Source organism: Cucurbitaria berberidis (assembly GCF_010015615.1).
Source record: "Cucurbitaria berberidis CBS 394.84 unplaced genomic scaffold K460scaffold_2, whole genome shotgun sequence".
Lineage (NCBI taxonomy): Eukaryota > Fungi > Ascomycota > Dothideomycetes > Pleosporales > Cucurbitariaceae > Cucurbitaria > Cucurbitaria berberidis.
This window is the reverse complement of record NW_024468936.1, coordinates 1,425,634-1,445,091: the sequence shown is the minus strand read 5'-3', so window position 1 is coordinate 1,445,091 and position 19,458 is coordinate 1,425,634. Positions and strand designations below refer to the sequence as shown.

The 19,458-nt window shown below is 51.9% G+C and overlaps 6 protein-coding genes across 6 annotated transcripts; 3 read left to right on the top strand and 3 right to left on the bottom strand.

The window, feature by feature from the left end:
- Positions 1 to 692: 692 nt before the first annotated feature.
- On the top strand, positions 693 to 2,337 carry K460DRAFT_276294 (homoserine O-acetyltransferas-like protein; the record flags this gene model as incomplete). The annotated part of the gene is made up of 2 exons (XM_040928103.1): positions 693 to 1,548; positions 1,604 to 2,337. 2 exons carry the CDS (start codon positions 693 to 695, stop codon positions 2,335 to 2,337), a joined length of 1,590 nt encoding a protein of 529 aa, XP_040789961.1.
- A 783-nt stretch (positions 2,338 to 3,120) lies between these two features.
- Positions 3,121 to 4,826, top strand: K460DRAFT_281338 (MFS general substrate transporter; the record flags this gene model as incomplete). The annotated part of the gene is made up of 3 exons (XM_040928481.1): positions 3,121 to 3,356; positions 3,414 to 4,376; positions 4,433 to 4,826. 3 exons carry the CDS (start codon positions 3,121 to 3,123, stop codon positions 4,824 to 4,826), a joined length of 1,593 nt encoding a protein of 530 aa, XP_040789960.1.
- Positions 4,827 to 5,120: 294 nt separating this feature from the next.
- Positions 5,121 to 6,008, bottom strand: K460DRAFT_402753 (uncharacterized protein; the record flags this gene model as incomplete). The annotated part of the gene is made up of 3 exons (XM_040936559.1): positions 5,121 to 5,778; positions 5,831 to 5,881; positions 5,938 to 6,008. 3 exons carry the CDS (start codon positions 6,006 to 6,008, stop codon positions 5,121 to 5,123), a joined length of 780 nt encoding a protein of 259 aa, XP_040789959.1.
- A 551-nt stretch (positions 6,009 to 6,559) lies between these two features.
- On the top strand, positions 6,560 to 14,678 carry K460DRAFT_57668 (uncharacterized protein). The gene is made up of 7 exons (XM_040938535.1): positions 6,560 to 7,188; positions 7,262 to 10,170; positions 10,218 to 10,379; positions 10,429 to 10,579; positions 10,631 to 11,300; positions 11,417 to 12,854; positions 12,924 to 14,678. The coding sequence occupies exons 1-7, from the start codon at positions 6,669 to 6,671 to the stop codon at positions 14,553 to 14,555; spliced, it is 7,482 nt and encodes a 2,493-aa protein (XP_040789958.1). The 5' UTR covers positions 6,560 to 6,668; the 3' UTR covers positions 14,556 to 14,678.
- Positions 14,679 to 15,795: 1,117 nt separating this feature from the next.
- On the bottom strand, positions 15,796 to 19,067 carry K460DRAFT_57636 (phosphatidylinositol 4-kinase-like protein PIK1). The gene is made up of 3 exons (XM_040938534.1): positions 18,823 to 19,067; positions 16,087 to 18,758; positions 15,796 to 16,025 (listed from the first exon to the last, which is right to left on the bottom strand). The coding sequence occupies exons 1-3, from the start codon at positions 18,880 to 18,882 to the stop codon at positions 15,986 to 15,988; spliced, it is 2,772 nt and encodes a 923-aa protein (XP_040789957.1). The 5' UTR covers positions 18,883 to 19,067; the 3' UTR covers positions 15,796 to 15,985.
- Positions 18,892 to 19,351, bottom strand: K460DRAFT_392757 (uncharacterized protein). The gene is made up of 2 exons (XM_040935900.1): positions 19,202 to 19,351; positions 18,892 to 19,071 (listed from the first exon to the last, which is right to left on the bottom strand). The coding sequence occupies exons 1-2, from the start codon at positions 19,279 to 19,281 to the stop codon at positions 18,900 to 18,902; spliced, it is 252 nt and encodes an 83-aa protein (XP_040789956.1). The 5' UTR covers positions 19,282 to 19,351; the 3' UTR covers positions 18,892 to 18,899.
- Positions 19,352 to 19,458: the final 107 nt, after the last annotated feature.

Below are 19,458 nucleotides of genomic sequence, written 5' to 3'. Positions count from 1 at the left end.
CTTCTCACAAAGTCGATCAATTTTGACTACCTATATATCACGTTCCCAAGCAATCACCAAAGGTAATTCTTCACAGTCTAGTAAGCGCACAATGCTGTAATGTCCTACCCTTGATTGACCCAATAGCTGAGATGATGCCTTCTTTCGAACGATGGCTTTGAATAGAAGTCCTATGGTAATAGCCTTAGGTAGTTCCTCATCGCTGAACACTACTTCAGCCGTAATTTTACGTGAGAGAGGACTAGCTACGTTGGGCCTTGCTACATGCGTTGGTAGTAGTCTTCGATCAGATAAAACAACGTAGCATCATGTCGTGTCGATAGTGATTTAGTAGTCAATGGTGCTGTCGAAGCTACTTGAGCGCCGCAACTATGGACACACCATCCAGATGAGACTCTACATGGCCATGCTGTTGGACAAAACAACATAGCATCATGTCGTGTTGATAATGCTGTGTTACTAGTGCTGGGCATGGTCTGCTTTACCTAAAATGGCATGGCAAATCGGGAGGAAAGCACGCAATCTCCTTGCGACGTCATTGGATCTGGCTTAGTTACATTTCCTCACCTTCGACATCCGAGGTCGGGTCCAGCCCGTTACTAATGTAGCAACATGGAAACTCCTACATGTTGTCTCCACTTTCGCAAATCTCCACACTCGTGTCGCGAGTGCTGCGTGCACAATAGTCAGCTATGAGCGTCCCCCGTAGACTGTTCGCAGTTGCGCGAGCATCACGAACCTCATCGACCATACACTCTCACGCAACCAAGTCGTCGCAGCCTTCAGTACTGTTCGCAAGACAGCAGTCGAACCAAGCTACGAGAAGGATACACCAGCAAGCACCACGTAAAGCTCAGCATGGAGCAGCAGCCGCCCAGGAATCCGAATCGACAAATCCAGCCCTATCGTTCCCATGCCTCGACGCCCATGAATCTCGATCCGCTTCCCTTTCAAAACGTTCACTCGCAGGCCCCGAGCCCTCGTATACCTCAGGACACACGCTGAACTTCCATTCACGGCAACCCATATTGCTCGATTGGGGTGGCATACTGCCCGAGTTCAACATTGCATACGAAACTTGGGGGAGCTTGAATCAAGATAAGAGCAACGCAATATTGCTGCACACGGGACTTTCGGCGTCAAGCCATGCACACAGCACAGAGACAAATACGAAACCGGGGTGGTGGGAGAAGTTTATCGGCCCCGGCAAGCCTTTGGATACAGACAAGTACTTTGTCATCTGCACAAATGTAATTGGAGGATGCTATGGTTCGACGGGACCTTCCTCAGTCGATCCTGCGAATGGCGAGCGATATGCGACACGATTCCCGATTCTTACCATGGAGGATATGGTGCGCGCACAGTTTCGACTGCTGGACAACTTGGACATTCGGAAGCTATACGCAAGTGTGGGGTCAAGTATGGGTGGAATGCAGAGTCTGGCGGCAGGAACCCTTTTTCCAGAACGCGTAGGCCGCGTCGTCAGTATCAGCGGCTGTGCTCGCAGCCACCCATATAGCATCGCCATGAGACATACGCAACGACAAGGTGAGCTACACGAGGTTTCTTATGGTAGTATACGCATTCGCTGACGAGATTACAGTACTTATGATGGATCCGAACTGGGCTCGGGGGTTTTACTATGATGGCATCCCTCCACACGGCGGCATGAAACTAGCTCGTGAGATTGCGACCGTTACGTACCGAAGTGGTCCAGAATGGGAACAGCGATTTGGTCGAAGACGCGCGGACCCGTCACGGCCACCCGCTCTTTGTCCGGACTTTCTCATTGAGACATATCTGGATCACGCGGGGGAGAAGTGGTGTCTGGAGTACGATCCAAACAGCTTGCTCTACGTCTCCAAGGCTATGGATCTCTTCGACCTCGGGCAAGAGCACCGCAACCGCATCAACGAAGTGCGAAAGGCCAACAGTGGCAAACTACAGGCATATCTCGACGGAAGTGCCATTGAGACTGATATCAGCAGTGACATCTGCAGTTTGACTCTGCCGGATAAGCCATACGAAGAAAAAGAACAAGCTGCAGATATCGATGCAGACGCGCTGGCTGCGCTGGCTGACGGGAGCGAGCCCCCAGCCGACCTAGTGGCTGGGCTGAAGCCTCTAGCAAACACCCCGGCATTGGTCCTAGGCGTGGCAAGCGACATTCTATTCCCGGCCTGGCAGCAGCGTGAAATCGCGACTACGCTTAAGCGCACGGGAAACAAGAACGTTACGCACATTGAGTTGGGTGAAGAGAAGAGCTTGTTCGGCCATGACACGTTCCTTCTTGATCTCCAGCATGTCGGCGGCGCCGTCAAGAACTTTCTCGGCTAAGAAGTGGCTTTTGGTGTTTTCTCTGTATATTAACGGCCGCACAGGGAGTAGTCTAGCCTCCATTCCAAGGTTTAAAGCGTTTGCATTGCGAGGCGTCGTGCGGGGCAGTTAGAAACACAACTCTATTCGAATCAACAAAAGCACACCTAGTCCTATGCTGTGCCGCAGCATGTGAGACCTAGCATGCTGACACTGCAGCACCGTCGGTATCAGGAGGCATCATGGTTATCCAGGTGGGGCACACAGAGCTCTAATACAGTAGAGGACGTACAACTAGTCGCACAAGAGCCTTAAGTCCCCGAGTCCGATCGTACGGCGCACGTGGCTGAACTGTGGGGTTTGCAAGAAGTCGGCGCGGGAGAGGCGCAATGGTGCCGTTTCCCCAAAATTAGTGACGCTTGTAGATAGCGCTGGTCTGAGGAGGAAAATAATAGCCCATGAAGACAGGGTTGGGCTGCTCCTTTTGCTGCTATTCGCTCCTTTTATGCCTTCGCGACCGTTACTAGTTGTTTACAGGGTGCTACCATGCATCCCAGTAGTCTTTTTATTGACTCCAAATAGGGGGGGGCCTGCATAGTCGGTGATGGAAGCTCTGATTAGCTCTTCAAAGATAAGTGTGCGACCTGGCCACACGCCCCGTAGTTGGGTGCTTGGCTGGCTGAAGTTGATATGAGACCGTTACCCATGCCGCGAATTTCGACTGTTTGTGTTTCATCTCCTTGGTCTCGTCGCGGGGGTGATGCGACTTTTGATAATGATAACAGCACCATGGCGCAGCATGACATGAGCACCACCACTACAAGTACAGACAACAAGGACGACGACTTCACAGCGGAGCAGATCTCGGAGGTCTATTCCACATCCAGTAGCCAGGTTAGCGACGAGCAGCGCACGCTTTGGCAGAACGTCAAGAAGTATCGTAAAGTCACTTACGTCACACTCGGACTTGCTTCTGCCATTCTTCTCTACGGCTACGATAATGTTGTTGTTGGTACAGTCGCGGCCATGCCAGTCTTCCAGTAGGTCTAGGCCCTATCGAATCCTCATAACGAATTTACATGCTGATTGAGGTGTAGGAAGGACTTTGGCATCTTCTACGAAGGCAAATGGATCGTACCGTCTACATGGCTCGCACTCTGGAACGTCGCTTCTCCCATTGGTGCAATGCTCGGTGCTCTGTTCGGGGGTTGGTTGCAAGACAGGATAGGACGCCGCCTCACAATGGGATCATGCTCCTTCCTTTCCGCCATTGGTGTCGCCATAATGTACATCTCATACCTCCCCACAGACATCACCGGCCGCCGCGTCGCTTTCCTCATGGGCAAGTTCTTCCAGGGCGGCGCAGTCGGCGCAGTTATGGCAGCGTGCCAGACGTACATGTCCGAGATCCTTCCTCCTGTTCTGCGAGGCTCAGGCATGGCGTTCTTCCCGGCTTTCACACTATTGGGCCAACTGACTGGGGCGCTGGTCATATATGGTGCTCTGAATCGCCCCAAGGGCTACTCCATCGCGTTTGGCTCCCAGTGGCCATTTTCCTTCGTCCCTATTGTCGTCGCCTTCCTGATCCCAGAGTCTCCGGTTTGGTATGTACGTAAGCGCAGATTGGATAAGGCATTCCAAGCGCAGGCGCGTCTTGATCCTCCAGGAGCCAATACGCAGACGATCGTGGACAAGATTCTTGCAGACATAGAGCACGAGGAACTTTCCAATAGAGCGACGTTATTGGAGTGCTTCCACAAAAGGAACCTCCGACGGACTTTCATCGTTATGTGGGCTAATGCTCTTCCCTCCGTTTTCGGTCTTCAACTCCTCGCCAAAGCGTCATACTTCCTGCAACTTATCAACATGAAAGCCGGGACATCTATCATCTTCCTGGTTCTAGGCATTGTTCTCGGCCTGATAGGGAACGTTATTTCGATCTTGGTCATGGCGCGCGTTGAACGACGACCTTTAGTAATCAGTACCCTACTCATTGCGGCTGCGCTTTGGTTATCAATGGGTATCGCGAATTGCACCAAGATTGTGCCTGCTGTTACCTGGTATGTCTCCCAACGAATCAAATCTGTAAGAGAGTCAAATCTAACGAAATGAACAGGTGGACAGCAGCATCAATGATGCTGACAATCACCATCTGTGGCGTGGGTGTCTGGCCCGCCTCCTTCGCCATCTCCGCCGAGACCTCATCCCTCCAACTGCGCGCCAGAACGCAGGGTATCGGCTGGTTCATCTCTGCCCTCTCGACCACGGTGGCCGGTGTTGCGCTGCCATACGTTTTCAACCCAGACCAAGGAAATCTTAGGGGGAAAACGGGCTTTACCTACGCGGCTACGTGTCTGGTCGGAGCGGCGGTGTCGTGGTATATCATTCCGGAGATGAAGGGCAGAAGCGTGGCGGAAATTGACCGCATGTTTGAGGAGAATTTGTCGGCTCGGGGTTTCAAGCGTTGGAGAGTGGAGAGTATGAACCGGGAGCGGGAGGCTGGAGGATAACCATGGATCTGATTTGGGGTCGCAAAGGCTTCTGGGCTTTAGTCCGTTCTAATTTCATATCTGGCCTTTTCGTTCTGGGCATAACCGTGCATTATTATGGCGCAGAGCATCACTGGGGCGTAAGTATTATGGAGTTTGGTTTTATGCTCGGCACAATTACACGCAGCGCATGTTTTGGCACTCGATTTCAGGACGGATTTTCTCGTTGCTGCATGTTCTCTATTTTTTATACCCCGTACTGCGTTCCGTGTACCTCAGTTGTCACGTTAAAAGTCAGCCTCATGCCTACGAATGTTACTTGTGTGACCCAGAAGCCTCAGTCTTGACGTTTACACCCCTCCAATCTGCTTTCATAGCCTCGTCGATCCACACACACTCCGTCAGCCCAATATTCTCTCTGACAAAGTCTTCTAATGCCTTGGCTCCAGGGGCGTCTTGGAAGATGCCTAGTGCGCCAACGCGGGGGATATGCAGCTTGGACGCTAGTCGGCCGTCGGTGGAGGTGGCCAGGGGGATAAGTCGGGTTGTTGCAGTTGGTGACTGTGGTGTGGAGGGTGGAGACAGGGTGGAGAGGTGGACCAGTGTAGGCAGGTGGGCGTGAGCGGGTGAGAGAGAGGGCTTGGGGTGGGTTAGTATGACCATGCTCAGAGGCCTCGAGTCCTCGCCACTCTCCACATCTTGTCTGCCCGCTTTCTTCGCTCCAGTCTCTTTCTCATCGCTCTTCAGGGTTGCAAATGGCGACGTTGATGGGCCATTCCTCGCAGCCAGAGCCTCAAGGTGTCGTGTCACGCTATTGAGCCCGATGAGCATGTGCTTGCCTATTTCTGGTGGAGGTGGTGGAGCCTCGCCCATGGTCGTGTCATTCTGGGCAGCTTTACAGGGTCTTTTCCGCTTTTTGCCCTTGGAAGGGTGTATGTGATTCCGGCGATGGTCGCCGAGAGGTGTGATGAGACTGGATACTGTCAACATGTGAAGTAGGCGAACCAGTCTTTAGACTCACCTACTTGCAAATCAGGTCGAGTAGGATGTCTTGATCCTGCTGCGATATCTGAGGCCTTGATTAGTCAGCATAGGTAGGCAACGCAACTGGTCGAGCAGACTGCAGACTGACCATTGTGTGTCTGTGAAAGGCGAAGAAGTCTTGAACATGGCCTTTGCACTCTGTTTTGCCGTTGGTGCCATGGTTACATGCACACGGTATCGCTGATATTGGATGCTGCACGCTCTGTGACCAAGAACGGGATGGCGGCTGTGCAGCGATCCTTGCACTGGGCCCCACGAAGAATGCTGGCCGTGTCTGTTTCTAGAAGGAATTCGAGTGGTTTGGGGTTTCCCGATTGCGTCACAAGGCAATGCTCATACAGTGTGTGTGTGTGTGATGGGGAAACGATATATATGGGGTACCGGGCAAACTTGAAGAACCCCTGCGGCGACGAGGACGCTAGTGGACGACTAGCGCGAACGAGTGTCGGGAGCCAATGAGGTCATGACGTCCGTCCGCGCTCAAAGGGTCTGGTGGGGGGGAATCTCTGGAAACACATCCATATAGTGAATCGGGCAAACGCGTCAACAGCTCTGCAATCCGCCATCTACGCTCAACTCGCCCCAATTCCACCATCCCCATTTCTCGCGCAGTCGCTGCAGCTTATGGTGCCCCTCTCGACCGCCCTCTCATTGCCTCTGCCCGGCCTTTTGGGCCAGTAAGGCTGGCCGTGTTGCTGTTGCCTGCAACCCGCGAGCGCTGCTTGCCCTCTGCCTGGCTTCACCTGCCCGTACGCGTACTCTCTGCCGCCAACCACGCCTAGTTCCTACGCAAACAAATCCCAGGGCTTGCACGCCGTCATGAGCTCGCGGGACCATGACTTAGTGCAGTCTGTCGCTGCAGACGAGCCAGCAATCATCCTCCCCGCCTCGCCGCCGCGCCGTGATCCCGTCGAAGACGCAGACGCAAGCTTCACCCGCAAACGCCCCCGCCTAGACAGCGGCAGCAACAGTCTCCGCGCCATGTCCACCGATCCGCAGACGCCAGACAACGCGGCCGCGTTGCCCCACGAGAAGCAGGTAGAGATGACCATACGCTCGCACCCGCCCTCGTCCCCCGTGCATGCTGGAGATGAGGATGATAGCAATACTAACGGCTTCCTCGAGGACACGCTTCCTGCCCAGGACGACCTGCCAATAGTCATAGCCAGCCCAGAGCAAGAATCCGGAAGCCCGCCTATCATGCTCATCGACGACGATGACGACTCTCCAGCCTTCACCGTACAGCTGGATGCAGAAGACCACTTCCGCCAGTTCCCATTCGCACGCTCGGGCAACTACTCCCAGATGGTTCGAGAGCTTACCCATCATGTCAACACAGGTACGTCCCTTCTATCCTAGCCCTCCCTCTCTGTCCACTCCCACCAGCCAAGACTCACGCTCACATGCTACAGCTACCAACGTCTACGCCAACCTAATCCCCACCATCTCGGAATGGCTGGAAGGAATCCCCGACCCTTCCGCAGATCTACAAGGCTTCTATGTGAACAAGGCCATGTTCTGGGACGACTTCGCTAGCCTGGTGAATAAATTGCTACTTCGGAGGTACCAATGGTTCACTGCTTTTGGTGCTGGGCATAATAATAATAATGTGAGCAGATTTCCATTTGGCGACGAGTTCGATGACATCCAGGTAGACGCCATGTTCTACCGCTTCCTAGCTGCCTATGTGAGGGTGTGCTCCTACCTACTGCTGGCAGACGTCCATCTCCTTTCCCGGCCGCGCCCCGAGGAAATCTATCCTTTGGCTCTTCTCAGCCACAAGCACCTCCGACATCTCCACACCATTCTTCGCGCCGAGAAGTCTCCGCTTTTCCACCTGTTACACAAAGAGTACGCCGCAGATACCCGCGAGTTGAGCATTCGTCTCCACAAGGATTTCCTCGCCGCCAACGGTGCTCAGAATCTTCTCCGGTTTTCTGATGAAGCGTTTCATCAAGTACCGATAAACACGCAGAACTTTATTGCGACATACGTTTCACAGCTTCTCACTGTACTGGGATGGTCGATACATGAGTTTCCAAGCGCGAGTAGCCACCAAAACCGCTCCGAGTACTATCGCGGCACGCTGCTATTCTTCCACAAATACAGCGGTGATCTTTACGATCTCAGCAGAACAACAGATGCTGGCATTGCTCGAGATCTCATACTATTCTTCTCCAACCTTCTGTCCGATCTTTGTCTTTGGGACAAGGATATCGCCGCGGAGCTGGCCGATACCTTCTTGGATTTCAGGGACCCGGAATCTCCGACCATGTCTTCATCCGCAAAAGATGCAGCTAGCACTTCTCACGTTGATTACCGCAGGGACCCTGTGTCCTTCCCCGCGTTGGTATCGAACGCTTGGAAATTCAAACTACTTCGCAAGTACGTTGTCAAGGGCAAAATGGATCTACGCGTCATGAGCATTGCTACCATGGACGCCGCCTTGGTCGAAATATGGCGGGAGTATAGTAGTATCGACACAACCTGCAAACATCCTGTCATGCAGCACCTGGCAGACTTTCTTCTCCACGGACAGGTCGTGGATTACATCATTAGTGTCGACTCCCACCCGCAGCTCATATCTCGCAGCGGGAACATTGTTGGATTCCTCGTCGTCACTCATCGTTGGTCGGACAGCCAAGCTGACGCCATCTGGAAAACCGTTTCTACCAACCCCGATCCTCGAGTAGTCGCAGCAACGATGACTATGCTCCGAGGCATTATTAGCCTTATGGCTTCTCCAGATCATCTGTATCTCTGCATGAAGCTGCACGAATTGCCTATTGAGAGATATACGCTAGACATCTTGCGATTTCTGCGAGACTTGACTGGAAAACTCATAGAGAGGTCGCCGCCAGTTGATTATAGCACCGGGGAATCTAATGCCAGGCCCTGGAATGTCTGTATTCGTATGATACGCGATACTGCGCCAAGCAGAGACGCAGACAAGAACATATTGGATCTGCACAGCGAAGCCAACGAACAACTTCGCGTGCTGACCAACATTGTTCCTCCGAATGAGCGACATGCTATATATCGCGAATGTACACGGCATATTGCGAACAGAACAAAAGAAGCTACCGGCAGTGTCAGAGTCATCTTCATGCTCGCGTCGCCGCCTCATTCAGGCGATGGATTTTTCTTCCAGCAAAACAAGGACTTGGCGCGCCAAATTCTCGACGAGATACCTGCTTTCGTCAAAATGGAGAGCAAAGTTGAGCCCTATCCTTATCAGATGCTAGTTCTGCAGTACCGGGTGGAGCTTCTTGCACTCATGATCAGCCGGGCTGGACCCGCTATACCAACCGATCTTTACCAAGATCTCTGGGATTATGTCATTGGCAAGTACGCGTTGTCAAATGATGCTCGCAATATGGCCTGGTTGCAGCTCTCCCAGACACTCAAAGTCTCTTCCGACAATACATTCTGCGAGCAGCTTGTCTTTTCGTATCTGTCCACTTTGGACCCGCAGTTCTACACCTCCGGCTTGTTCGAATTTGTTGCCAACTACAACTTTCCCACCACTCGGCAGCTGATCACCACAGAGCAAGGGGAAACCTCTGTGTTACAAATTCCTGGTGCCGATATGCTATGGTCCATGGTCTTGTTTTCACCAAAAGGTACTATTGAAGACCGCGCAGCTCGCCTCCTTGCTGCCCGCTATGTACAGGTCAACGACACGGAAGGGGTAACTTTGCCAGAAGTCGAGGCCGCTCATGTCGCCCTTGTGGAGAAATGCATGCAAGAAATGCGGTCTGCATCTAAGACTTTACGGACGAAGACACTAGATCAGACATCCCCAGCAATGGACATAACTTTGTCCGATGAGACACAGCAAGAGAACGAGGTTCGCTTCGGGAGAGTACTGTTGTTTCAAAAGCTATTGCTCGAATACGTTCGGCAGAAACCAGAGTTGAACCGTAGCCGAAGAATGGATTCAAAGATTGACGAAACGGATGTCCCTTGTGGAGATGCTATCAAGATCAAGTACCAATGTGGCAACGACCGACAGGTTGTCACGATGGCGTCCGACCATACACTGGAGGACCTCTATAGGAGGTTATGCCATGCCACTGGTTTCACTAAGATTAATCTTTTTGCCAAGGGTCAACGGCTGAATATCACCGAGAAGGCAGCCCATAAGATATCAGAGACCGATTTTGGGGGCCAGCTGCTCGTACAACGAGCCGAAGGGGCTGAAGTCACACGTCCGTTATCCGGACCCGTTTCAGGCTCTTCGATCTTTGAAACCACCCTTTTGACGTATTTCGACGAGCTTTTCGCTTTGATGGACTCGGATGACACGATTAGCCGACTAGTAAGAACATAACGCAGACGGTGAGTAGCAGTGCTAATCTCTACCAGATCTACGAATTCTTGAGCTTCTTTCCCGCTCGTAACACTTTCGCAGATAGTGTCATCACCAATGTTGCCTCGTCTGAGAGCCTGTTCCCACCTGGAAAGTTCTTTCAGGCAAGATACTCGGCTCAAGCGCTTCAGTCACGGTTGAGGGAACATATACGCAGTGTAGGTTTGAAAGGGAGAGCAACCCTTGTTCATGTACTAACGTGGTCAGTCATCGTTGAATGAGAAATTTTTGGCCAACGCCATCCGACGCTTAGATGAGGCACTTCTCAACTCAAAGCTGATTAGCGACCCAATATCCAGTTTCCAGGAACTCGAGCTGGCAGCTGTACTGATAAATGTCCTCCTGGAATTTCTCAGAGGTATGTTGCGCTATAAACAAACCAGCCCGATGACCAATCTCATAATCGAAGCAGAGCGTCCTTCTCCAGACATGTCAGCCGGTTACTTCTCCGATGGGTCTCTCCTTGCGGATCGCCTCGTGAAAATATTGTCGGTGGCACTTGGAACAAACGACGACGCTGCCGTCGTTCAAGACTCGTATGCTGTTCTCCTGGAAGCGTCACTGCATTCCCGAGCTGTGTGGGAGGCTTTCATCAACAACTCGGATTCGACACGCTTACACCAAATTCTGCTTTTGACTGACCCAAGGCAACCTGTTCGAATGCATATCGCAATGAAAATCGCCTCTGTCTGTGGAGGAGATCTTCCGTCAACGTGTCCACTAACCAAAGGGGAAGTCGCTGCTCGCTTTTGGTCCACAATATGGGCAATTCTTCCTGAGGCCGTACTTCATCCTGAGCAGTCGCAACAATTGCTCGAGATTGCCGAGCACGTTTTTCGCGCCAATGACGAATACGATCGCAACGAGAATTCACTACGATTATCCTTGACACAATGGAGCAACCTCCTTTTGAAACATGAGCATATGGGATTCGTAGGGCGCGAGGAGACTGACCATGTCGTACTCGGCTTCACAAAGCTTCTTCTGTGTTGCATATTTTCCCTCAAGTCCTTCAAGAAGCCCGTGAATGCTGGCACGCTGATGGAGCGGATTTTCAGGAAGTATATCTTTGTCCCAAGGTATGTCACGCAAGCCTCTCGTTCATTTAATCTTACTTGGATATTGGCACGATTGCGCAATACATTACGCAAAGACGTCATCAATTCTTGCTTCACTTACTAACAGTATACATCAGTCAAACAATTGTCTCCCCAACGGATACCGAGCCCGCCAGCCGCACTATTCTCCCGGTACTAGAGAGCCACACAAGACAAGAACTGTATAATCTTATGCTTGCATTGGCCGAGGACCGCAACACCTATAGTGCCCTACTCCATTTAGCAGGGGGGGTAGAGAATGATGAGTACGAGCCAGTGCTAGCAACTATTTCCGTGGATCGCTCTATGGAAGTTCGTTCGAGCACAGGCTATGTCGGCCTATACAATCCACGTGCGATATGCTACATGAATTCGCTGCTGACCCAGCTTTTCATGAATCTGAACTTCCGAAAGTTCATGCTTAGCTTGGAGGTGCAAGAGGCTAGTGGTGCCCAGAAACTTCTATTCGAAACACAAAGGCTTTTCACGCAGATGCAGCATTCATTCAGGAGATCGACGGATCCACGTAGTTTTGCAGCCTGCGTAAGGAATCTCGAACAAGCGCCGATTGACATCAGTATCCAAATGGATGCAGACGAATTCTACAACTTGCTTTTCGATCAATGGGAGGCTCAGCTCGTCAAAGAGGAACACAAGCAACAGTTTCGCTCATTCTACGGCGGGCAAACCCTCAACCAAATCAAGTCGAAAGAATGCGAGCATGTGTCTGAGCGAGCGGAGCCTTTCTTCGCCGTGCAGTGCGACGTTCAGGGCAAAGCCAACCTCCACGAGAGTCTTCAAGCCTTTGTTCGCGGTGATGTCATGGAAGGCGACAATAAGTACAAGTGCGAGTCATGCGGCGGTAAATTCGTCGATGCTGTAAAGCGGACTTGTCTCAAAGATGTGCCCGACAACCTGATATTTCACCTCAAGCGATTCGAGTTTGACCTGAATGATTTCAGCCGAAGGAAGATCTACGACCACTTCGAGTTTCCACCATCTATTGATATCAGCGTATACCACGTCGACCACCTCAGTGATCCATCCAAGCCGCGCAAAGAAGACATGTTCGACTTGGTTGGTGTCCTTGTACACACCGGCAACTGCGAGAACGGTCATTACTATTCTTATATTCGCGAGCGACCCTGCCCAGCTGAAGGCGCGACACCGACCTGGGTGGAATTCGACGATAGCAATGTTGGCTCTTTTGATCCCGCGGACATTGCGCAGAAGGCCTTTGGTGGAACAATGGAAGAGGTTTACGGTCGGACAATGAAAAACTACTCTGCCTACATGTTGTTCTACCAACGCAGGACTGCAGTAGAGGAGGATCAGCGCCAGTGGGTCACTACCACGAGAGAACAAGCGCTAAAAGTTCCGGTGCCGCAGCCTCTTCGGAAAGAGGTAGACGTTAACAATGAGCTCTTCATTCGAGAGTACTGCCGATTCGACTCCAGTCACTCGAGATTCGTGCGTCAACTTCATGCAACGTCCCGGACGATCAATCACGGGACTTGCTCGGAAGACCATGAACAGGTATGCACTACTTCCATCTCCCCAAAGGTCGAGACAGTCCTTTTTTAGAAGTACTAACAAAAGATATAGGAGACTCGTGCCCTACACATTGTCTTGTCGCATCTAAGCCAAATCGTCTGGCGTCAGCAAACACCTGACATCTTCGCTGAAACCTTATCACAACTCCGTCGAACCGTTCTAACATGTTCGATGTGCTGTAACGTCGTGTTAAAAGCACTCTCCGCAGACGAATTCGCGCTACTCAACCTACTTCTACGGAACATGCATCCTAAGATTAGGGCACAGACGCGCACTTTCATCGTCGACTGTCTGAAGTTTTTCCGCGAACAAGAACCGGCTCTATATGGTATAGAAGGCACAGACGGCGACATGGAGTTAGACTCTACTGCTCCAATGGAGGGAGTACTCGCAACTGTGGTCAAGCGATTACGAGTTACCGCGGACGAAACATACATGAGCACTCGAGGTTGGGACGACTACTATTTGACCCTTACTCAAGTGGTAGAGATGGGTCACGTGGAAACAGCAGTCCTACTCAGTCACGGCATACTAGAGTTCTGCTTGAAGCTGTTCTCTATGCACATGCACACGAGCTTCAGGGATGAGCACTATGACTTATCGCGAATTATGGAAAAGAGAAAAGGCATTACCAACAGACTGATCGGCTTTTTATCCGCGCTGCTCTTGCGTACGGATATACGCCTACCCGTCATCTCAGCAAACCAGGCAGAAGATCGCCAAGCCACGCTTGACCGCGAAAGGACGAGGTTTCCACTAACCCAACGCGAGAAGCAGATCTTGCTCTTCTGGTCGGATGAGCTCAAAGCCATCGTCATTCTAGACAAGATATTGGAGCTGTTCGACCAAACCAAGGTTGACTATTTTTATCCTGGCGACATAGTCAAGTGGATGCTCGAATCGGAAGAGTCACAGATACAAACGAACCTGACCAGAACTATCGTCGAAGGCATCATGCTCGATCCTTCCTACTGCGATGCTTACATCCGAGCTGGTCTAGCATTCTGCCAAGCTTGTCCGATTGTCGAAAACATCACCAAAGTGATTGCCGCAGTGTCCAAAGCTATTTCGTCCACAAGCCGAGCAGAAGAAGAACGCGTACCCGGTGGTGAAGCTGTCCTCGACTTCTACGTCGGGCTCTTCAAGGCCGAGAACGAAGTCTTGTTCGAACACAAAGGTAACACTTTCGCCTTTCACCACTACCTCATGAACAAGAGCCGATTATACGCAATGCCACTACTCATGCATAACCTCGAGAGCGTCCGAAAAGGCACACACGTCCTCCTTCGCGAACTCTACGGCAATCCCGCCGAAATGCCCGAAGAAACCGTGGCACTCAAGTGGAAAACTATGCGCGACCTCGTGGCCGATATGAATAACCGCATTGTCTACGAACAGGATGCTGGCATGTTGCGGAGTCACCTCAATCCGCTTATTGCGACATGCCAAGCACTCGTGCAACTCTTATGGTTCCTCAGTCAGAACGAGGACGAGGAGATGCAGCAGTACAAGGATCCGAACGATACCGCTCTGGTTTATCAATACCAGACGGAAGTTGAACCTCGACTACGCATGTGGCCAGTGGACGACGGAGCAGAGGGTAGTGAGGGTGGGGGCTTTGATGGCCAGAGTGATTATGGTAGTGAGTCCGATGATGCGGACGCGCTGCTTGATATTCAATGAGAGGCTCGTGTTGACAGAATGCAAGCTATAGGATCATCGCCTCCTGTTGCAAGTCCTGAGCCGCCTCTGTTCTCCAGCGCAGACGATAGTCTTGATCCAAATATCGCACTCTACCCAAAGGACGAGTATCTGCCGAGCAAGAAGCAGCCTGACACCTCGGTGTCGAAGCCTGACATTTCCATCAACTTCTGAAGAAACGCACGGCGAAGTACGGGCGAGCTGATTTTCCTTTGTTTTGGTTTTACATGGCGTTTTCGAGAAAGGGATGTGCTATTCACATGCATCGTATGAGCAGATGCACAACGGGAGACGGCTTATTTCTGGCGTATCACGAATCACGGCGTTTGACGGCTTTGGCTTCCTCTCACGGCCTCTACCGTCATTACTGGTATTTTTCTAGATTACTCGAGATCATGATTCTGACGGCATAGCGAAGGTGCTTGGGCGTAGCTCGGACGGCATGATCTGGGACAGGGACTGGCACCGGTCATTTGGTCGCCCTCGGACACATTGGAGTTTGAGCATTCGTATTTCCCTCGGGTTTCTTCCATTGGGTACCATAGCTAGATTCATGTCAAGCTTGCACATCAACACGTTCATGCTATGGCCCCTCTAGCACATGGTGAAAAGTGATATATTACCGAGTTTCGGAAGCCCATGAGGTATGCTATAAGGAGTATGCTCGCCAATTTGGGAGCATATGTTCAATTAGTCGGAGTAGCTTAAACCTCGATTCAACATGGATAATGAATTTCTACGTGGCATGCTTACACTCACCCCAGACCCCAGCCTGGCCCCAGTCGCAGCAAAGGAGATACCCTCTGACCCTTCTTGCGAACCTCAGGCCCCTTGTCGTCAAGCACACCATGTCTTGCACCGAGCACAAATCGTTTCTGTTTGCGCTTCCATTCTTTTTTTGATAGCGACCTCTTACAGTGTTGCCTTTCAAGTGCCAAGGTCCGTCCCGTGGTCCAGGATAAACACTCGCTCCAAGACAATTCTTTCAGACGCGGAAGCAGTGACAGCTCTCAGTAACGCCACAGACGCTTAACCGTCTTCTTCTTGAAGGAGGTCGCATCATTCACCCCGGGTGGATCTGCGATGGAACGCCTGTTCTAAGCACTGCTGAGGAGAAGGTGGAGTTTCAGCACAAGTATATCGTTGCCTCGTAAATTGATGTTTGGAGCAGAGCACTCTGATTATGTTTCTCGTCTGATAAGATACAGATATGCACGCAGATCTAGCTGCAGGAAGAGAGCGTGGTGTCTCTCCAAGATATAAGATTGAATTTTTTTGGCTGAACTGCTACTGCAATTGTTCTTCTACCCAAACTTTCTACGAGACTCGCGAGATGACGCCGGGGAAATGCAGGTAACAGGCCAAGAGCTAGAATACGTATCAGGATAGGATAAGGTGCTGCAAAAACACCACTAGTATATGCCTTGCGTGCGGTACTGGAAAGTATCGTAACTGCAGTACTTGTTAGTAAACCTAGATCGACATCATTTGAAGCGAGTTTTGAAGGACTTACAGCCGGGTATAATAACTCCCCACACTTTTCGCAATCAACTCATCGACAAAAGTCTCTGCCTCTTCACGGCTCAAGTGTAGCATGAGTCTCGCCCTCAGCGAATTTGTGACGCTCGCTGCTCCCGCTTTGAAACAATCCATCTTACTCTGCTTGCTCATCAGATCGACAAGCATGATCAGTCTCTCCGCGTCCTTCCTGAGAGCCTGGAATGCTCTCTTAGACAAGGCTTTGAACTCTTCAAACGCAGGACTAGTGACGCCACCGAGAACATCGACGTAGTCTTGTGTCAACTTGAAGGGCGCAGCTTCGAAACCCATAGATCCTGGGGAATTCGACAGCATGAAGCCGAAATCAATGTGGATGATGTGGCCCATATTGTCGATGAGGAGGTTTCCATTGTGCCGATCTTTGAGTTGAAGGACGTAGCATATCATGCTATATGCAGCTAAAGAGCGCGTAAACGCATCTACACCGGCGATGTAAGACTCCGACTCTGGCTCGCCAAAAGTCTTGAGCCAGTGGTCTTTGAGAGTGGCGATGCGTTTGCGGGGGTTGGTCCCAGCTGCTATGCTGGCTAGTGTTAAACTGCGTTTGAGGGAGTGGAGGGAGACGCCGTTGGTAATTGTTTCGATGAGGCCAGATGATTCCCCTGTAACAAGGATGCGCATTCGCTTTGTCCAAACGGGTACGTTGGCTTCTTCCCAGATCTTTGCGCATACTTCAATGAGCTGACAGGCGAATGCCTCCTGGCGCAGATCTGCGCCCGTCTTAACGATAACACTGATGAGATCCCAGTTTTTCATGTGACCGTAGGGTGAGGATCGTCGTACGCGCTCCCGCTTCGCACTCCACTCTTCACCAAAAGTCGCGGCGCTGGGATCGTCTCGGTCGCCTTTTCTTCGCATTCCACCAGTCTTGAGGTCATTTTCCATACGGGCTGCACCTGCCCCAGAGTTAGTTGTGTCCACCATTCCCCCTTCAAGATCTTCCGGCTCTGCTGTAATGGCTGTCGGATCTGACTCTGCCAAGATTGTGTCAAATGTTGGACCCTGGTCCTCCAGAAGAAAGTTCTGCTCTTCTAAACTCTGCATGCTTGCGATAATCTTGGCTTTGATGGCTGCAACTTCGGTCTTTGGCCGTTTCGCACTGCTCGCTTCAAGCTGTGCGAGCATTTGCGCAGCTGTTCGCATGTGCGTTGCAAGGGCGGAGAAGTCCGTCTGGTCGACACTCTGGATTCCTCGATTGCTACTGCTGGCAATTGTCATTCTCCTGTGCAGAGGTACAGGGCTGTTGGACCTGCTGATCGCCGAATCTGACGTTCGTGGAGTAGATAAAGTGGCCATCGAAGATGAAGTATTAGCTCTACTTGATGATCTGGGTGCCGTGGCTTTTCCGTTGGCGCTTGTACTCGGTAGTGTAACTCGTGCTAATCCAGAGGCAATATCATCTCCATCCAGATCCTTGATGAGCGAGGTGCTACCGAGGTCACCATTAGCAGGTTCAAAGACACTGTCAACTCCATTCGGCGGTGTTCTATCAAGCGCGAGGTATTCGGCGCTGGTGATGTCGAAAAGGCGTCGTCGTGATGTCCCCTTCTCCAACATGAGCTTCTCTAAAAGTTGTTGATTTTGCTCTGTATCTGGGTCAAAGTCAAAGTCCTCCTGCAAGACTTCTACCATCAGTAGATAGGGCACTCGCTCTGCACTGTTGAGACTGGTAGCTTCGGCTGGGTTGATTCGCACTATCCGATGATGTTGACTCTGCGAAGCAATTCCGTCCTTGAGAGTCGGGGGAGAAAGGGTGGGTATGTCAACTTCAGTTGGCAGATCCTGGGCAATCAGAGCGAGCTCCGCCCTTAAAGCGCTCAGACGAGCGGGTTTCGGGACAACGACTAGGCGATTGGAAATATCTTCAAGAGCACTTAGAAACTGGGTCTCGTTCCGGAAATAGTTCGATCGCAGCAGTCGCACCTTTTGCGAACGAGAAAATGCAGTCGGTGTGAGAGGTCTTGATGGCTGTGATATAAGCCTGCGAGGGCCGAAGTGGTCTGGCTTTGGTCCTAACCCAGCAGTTGCAGGAGGTGTAGGTAGTGGAGACGTCCGGGAATCTCGAAAGTCTGGTAAGGATGACGAGCTTAGACGGGCGTCGTGTGCGACTGACAGCAGCGATGGCCGATGTTGCATCGAAGGCGCTCGTGGGGTATTTGGCGGTCGTGCAGCCGGTTTCCTCACGTCTTTAGAGTCTCGCGCCTCCTTGGGTCGGGGCGAAGAAGGCTTGGACGACCGGCCATCTTCTGGGTCTGAATATCCCTTTCCAGTCCTCCTCTGTTTCAGTCGTGGTGATGCTGACGCCACTGTATTGCTCCTCCCCACTTTCGCCGTCTGTACATTGTCCGAGATGATGTCCTCGATGGGCCTCGGTTTCCGCGCCTGGGCAATGGCCAACGGTCCAGCATGCACGGGCAAGAATGGCGCTGCAATGCTCGCTAGGACTAAACTTGAGAGTAGGGTGACAGGCAAGACGTTCTCCTTGATCTTTTCTCTCCGTTGGGGCTCGGCAGAGCCAAAGACGATGCGCTGCACACGATTGTATATCCTCCGACACGTCTGGAAGGCGATTGAGCTCGGGGCGCTCGCAAGGTCGTGGAGGTAGGTTTGGAATAGCCAGAACGTCTACAAGCCATATGTTAGTAGGTGCACGGGCTGGTGAAGGACAAGGTCATGTCCTGGTACCCACCAGAAGCGCGCCGTTGACAGATTCCTCGCACAAGTCTATTATGAACTCCTCCAGGGCCATGGACTCATTGTCGATGCTTATAAGGAGGTGACATAGCCTGTTGCCCGCCTGTGTAAGCTAGCTGTTCGTGGGGTCGGCAATTGGGTCACGGCGACGTACTGCGGGAGGAAGAACTCGAGCTCCTCGTAGGCAAACTGGCGCAGCTTGGAACAGAGCACATAGTGGATGCCGACATGGTCTGCATACCGCCTGTTGGATTCGCGACCTGTCAGCCAAGGTCCCAAAATTGTCCCGATGCGGACGTGTCGGTGAAGGTGTGCGGCGGTGCACCCGACAGCGGGCAACCGTGGCTTCGAATCAAGACAGAACGGCAACTCACGCAAGGTAGGCCACAGCCAGCGACGGGTCGGTGTTGAAGTGGTCCGATTCTATGAAGCGCTCTAGCAGATTCCAACTCATCTGGGACGGCTCATTGGGGCGCAGCAACGGGGTGAGGAGGGCATGTGCGAGAAGTCTGAATGCTCATCGGGGCGGCATGTTGAAATGGGGCAGGCCAGGGTTCAGCGGAGTGGATACGCCAAGGTCCGCCCTCATCCACACCCTCCTCATCCACGACGTGACAACAAATGCAGAGTA